Source organism: Cebus imitator, unplaced genomic scaffold (assembly GCF_001604975.1).
Source record: "Cebus imitator isolate Cc_AM_T3 unplaced genomic scaffold, Cebus_imitator-1.0 Scaffold756, whole genome shotgun sequence".
Taxonomy (NCBI): Eukaryota; Metazoa; Chordata; class Mammalia; order Primates; family Cebidae; genus Cebus; species Cebus imitator.
The window spans coordinates 406770-411256 of NW_016108071.1; the positions used below are offsets into that span (position 1 = coordinate 406770).

Consider the following 4487-nt stretch of genomic DNA (forward strand, 5'->3'; position numbering starts at 1 on the left):
GTTTCAGATGCTGCTGAAGGGCTTTCACTGTATCTACTTGATGATGAGCCAGATGGGCCATTTTCTTCATCGAGCTTCGGTGGATATAGCCGAAGTGGAAATAGCCATGACCCAGGGAAAGCCAAATCATTTCGGAATAGAGTTTTGCCAGTTAAACAAGGTAGGAAATAAATATGGGACGGGGCTCTTTATGGTAGAAGATGAATCATTTAAAAGCTGATATTTTGGCATAGTAAAAACTAGTATATTCTTAGTTAATGAGAATTTTGTCAAGTATGAGTCAGATAGCATTTCATATTCGTAACTGGGAACAGGCCATTAGCAGATTTCCAATAGCTATTTTCAAATGTATTTTAGTCTTAAAATAAAATGTAAAATGGGGACAGGCATGATGGCTCATGCCTGTAATCCCCACACTTTTGGAAGGCAAGGGAGGAGGATCACTTTAGGCCGGGAGATTGAGACCAGCCTGGACAACAAAGCAAGACCTCGTCTCTGCAAAAAAAATAGTGACACGTGATGGCACAGAGCTCCCAGCTACTTGGGAGGCTGAGATGGGAGGATCATTTGAGCCAGGAGTAGGTGACTATAGTGAACTGATTGTGCCACTGCACTCCAGCCTGTGTGACAGAGTGAGATACTATCTCAAAAATAGTAAATAAGTAAAATAAAATGAATTGGGAGAAAAAACTAAATGTTCTTTCCCCAAGCACATGAAGATACCTTTAGCATTTTTTGTATATTAAACCATATTAATGAGAAAGGAAAGAGTTTCCAAAATCATCTTTAAATAAGTCTCATGTTTTTGTGGCCCACTCCAGTAAAAATATGGGTCTGGGCTAAGAAATGAGTCTTCTTTCAGTCAACAACCACTTCTACCACCTTCCTTAAGGTTTTCCAGTTATGTAACTCGGATATTCTCTTCCCTAGGGGCATGCTATACCACAAAGTTAGTGGCTTTCAGACTGTACCCTGCCCATTTCTGAGGCATCCACAAAAGCACTTCAGGCATTCACAGAAGAACCTTCTGCATTTAACCTGGCAGTTCTCTTTGTTATTTCATATAAGGAGCTGCTATTTTACTTTTTATTAGGAGAAAAATGTTCACTGCTTAAAAAGAAATCACTGACCTAATTCATTATGTGTGTCTATCTTGGACCATACAAGGGATATCAATTATCATAAATATTTGAAGGTTATTGTTACTCAAGTTTTCTTCTTTTACTTAGTCCTATATTAGGGACCTTGAACATATTCAAAGAAAGTTCTAACATGTTCAGCTATTTGAAATTTCTGAAGAAAAGTTAATATGCTTTTACAAATAATTTTATTGAATTATAGATTTTATTTTATATACATTTTAATGAAAGATTAAGTAGCTTATCCTTTTTTTTTTTCTTTTTTGGAGATGGAGTCTCACTTTGTTGCCCAGGCTGGAGTGCAGTGGGGCATTCTCGGCTCACTGCAACCTCCGCCTCTCAGGTTCTTGCAATTCTCCCGCCTCAGCCTCCTGAGTAGCCGCCACAAGTGGTGCACACCACCATGCCTGGCTGATTTTTTGTATTTTAGTTTGGTTTCACCGTGTTGCCCAGGATGGTCTCAAACTCCTGGGCTCAGGCAATCCACCCGCCTTGGTCTCCCAAAGTGCTGGGATTACAGTCGTGAACCACTACGCCACCCATTGTTATTTAGCTATCAAATAAGTTAAAAATAGGCTTTTGCAAATATATTTTATAGTGGTTATATAAGAAATATTGAAACATGGCCAGGCGTTGTGGCTCACCCCTGTAATCCAAGCACTTTGAAGGCCAAGGTGGGTGAATCACCTGAGATCGGGAGTTCAAGACCAGCCTGACCAACATGGTAAAACTCCGTCTTTAATTAAAAAAATTAAATAATAAAAAAAAAGAAATATTGAAACATACTTGATTACTCTAAAATAATGAGTGCCTTTATTTTCCCCAAGTTATATATTTAGTGTCTCCTCTGATCTTGCATACTTATGTCATTGCCTTTTTTCATTTTACCTTTTCCTCCACTGCAATGTTTAACCCATGCTTCCTATGTCTATTTTGTTTTTCCCAGCCACAGAGTCGTTTATCCTTTGCAGTATGGTGTCTGTCCTGACCACTCTTCAAAAGCTGTTCTCACACTCATGAGTACTCTTCAGTGGCCAGCTGTTGTATTTTTTTAGTTTTTAACTTCTCAGTTTCTGTATCATTGCATGTTGTTGACTACCTCTTCTATGAAATCTACTCGTAAACTTCTATATGCTATTGATTCTCTTATATCTCTTGTTTCTGTTTCTTCTCTTTGACTCTACTGCTATTTGCAGAGTTTGTCACTGTTATTTGCTTGTTTTTGTCTTCCACAAATAAGGAGTCTAATGACTGCATCAGCCATCTTGATGTGATGACTCTCCAAATGCATATATACAGCTCAGATATCTCCATTAGAATAATTTCCAAGTGCTTCCTTATAAAATAAAAAAATAAAAATCCTCGATTGCTTATCTTTGCATCTCAAACTTGCTTCTTTTTCTGTGCTCACTATTTTAATTAATGGCATCATCATCTTTCTTGCTACCCAACTTAAAATCTCGCAGTGCTTTTTGACTCTTCATTTATACCTAATCAGTTGCCAAGTTTTGTGAATTCTACAACTCTTTAATACCACTTAAATCTCTTGTGTAGTTTCTACTGCTATCACCTTTGTCTCCAGCCTAGGATATTGGTCAGCTTGGGTTTCCAAGCTTGGGTTTCCATAACAAGATACCACAGACTTGAGTGACTTAAACAGCAGACATTCATTTTTCTCACAGAGCTAGAGGCTCAATCCAATGTTAAGGTGCCATATGAGTGGGTATCTGATAAGGGATTTTTACCTGGTTTCTCTGTGTCCACCTTCTTGCTTTGTCCTCACATGCCTTTGCCTCTGCAGAGAGACAGAGGGAAATACCCCTAGTATCTCTTCCTCTTCCTGTAAGAACATCAGTCCTTTTGAGTTATAGTCCCACCCATATAACCCCATTTAACCTTAATTACCTCCTTATATGCCCTAATCTCTAAATGCAGTCACTGCGGGGGTTAGGGCTTCCACATATGAATTTTGAAGGGACACAATTCGGTCCATAATACCCAGACTTATTAATCTTGTAATTATCCACAACCCTAGTCTTACGTATTTTCAATTCTTCCAGGCTGCTCTCTTGTTTCCCTCCTACCTCACTGGCTGGTCCTTCTCCATTTTCTTTGTTGGTTCTTCTTTATCTTCAAACAGTTGAATATTTCAGGTCTCTTTGGCCACCTCGTCTCTCTACTTATTCTCTCAGTGAGCTCTCCTGTTTCTCATTACCCTAACTATTATCTCTTTACTAAAAACTTTCACAGTTATATCTCTAGCCCCACCTTCTCCCCTGAGCTCTAGACTGGTATATCTACCTGCTGTTTAAATTTAATTTTTAAATGTCTTTCCTTGGATCTCTATTAACATCTAAAATGGAATCTTGATTTTTCTAGTGCCCTGCTCAAAGCTGTTGCTCCTTCAGTGTTTTCTACATGAGCAAAATATCTCTACCATTTACCCAGTTGCTTAGGCTATAAAACCTAGGAGTCATCCTTTATTCTGTGCTTGACACTTGATATGTAGTCTGTCCCCAAGTCCCATCAGTTCAACCTTTGAAATTAAAGGTTTCTCTAGAAGGAAATATTCCAAATATAACCACTTATCACATCTATTGAAATATCCCTCATCCTGTCTTACCTAGAATACTGCAGTAGGCGCCCAACTGGTCTCTCCTTTCACTTTCAGTCTTGCCTCCTCTATATTCTTTTTTATACACAGCAACCATATGATTTTTGAAATGTAAATCAGATTCTGTCTTTCTCCAGCTTAAAACTCTCCGTTGGCACTCATCTCCTCCACTCACTGTTTTCTGTTCCATTCTGGTTATATACTGGCTTACTTTCTGTTTACTCTTCCGGAATGTTCTTTCCCTACGATGACTTCATTCAGTTATTTCTTCAAATACTACCTCTGTAGAGAAGTCTTCCCTATCTAAAATATACTCCCTTTTACACATACTTTTTTAAAAAATTCTTTTTATAAGCATGTCTATGTGAAATTTTATTATTAATTTATCACTTTATTATCTTTCAAGGTATTCTCACTAAAATATAAATTCTAAGAGCAAGGACTTTGTCTCTTTCATTGCCATATTCAAAGCTTCTAGCAATGTCTTGCCAATAGTAGGTAATGAATAAAAAATCTATTGGCTGAAAGAATGAAACTTGCTAATTCATGTTCTCAGATAATTCTTCCTGAAGCAAGCCCTCAGAGTTTCTGCCTAAGCCTCATTACCATCATTCCACCCCCATATTCTCCTCCCCTCCCAAAAAAAGCAGACAAAAATAAAAACTTTAATATCTTCTTTTTTTTGAAGAAATTTAAGTTCGTACTCTGGCACCCTCCATGATTTATTCTTTTTT

General features: G+C 37.8%; 1 protein-coding gene across 1 annotated transcript in view; it reads left to right on the top strand.

The window, feature by feature from the left end:
- BRWD3 (bromodomain and WD repeat domain containing 3) overlaps nucleotides 1-4487 on the top strand; it is a 128875-nt gene that overhangs the window by 122732 nt on the left and 1656 nt on the right. The window contains exon 37 of the mRNA XM_017519568.2: nucleotides 1-160. Within this exon, the coding sequence (XP_017375057.1) occupies nucleotides 1-160 (160 nt within the window). The remainder of the gene's footprint in view (nucleotides 161-4487) is intronic.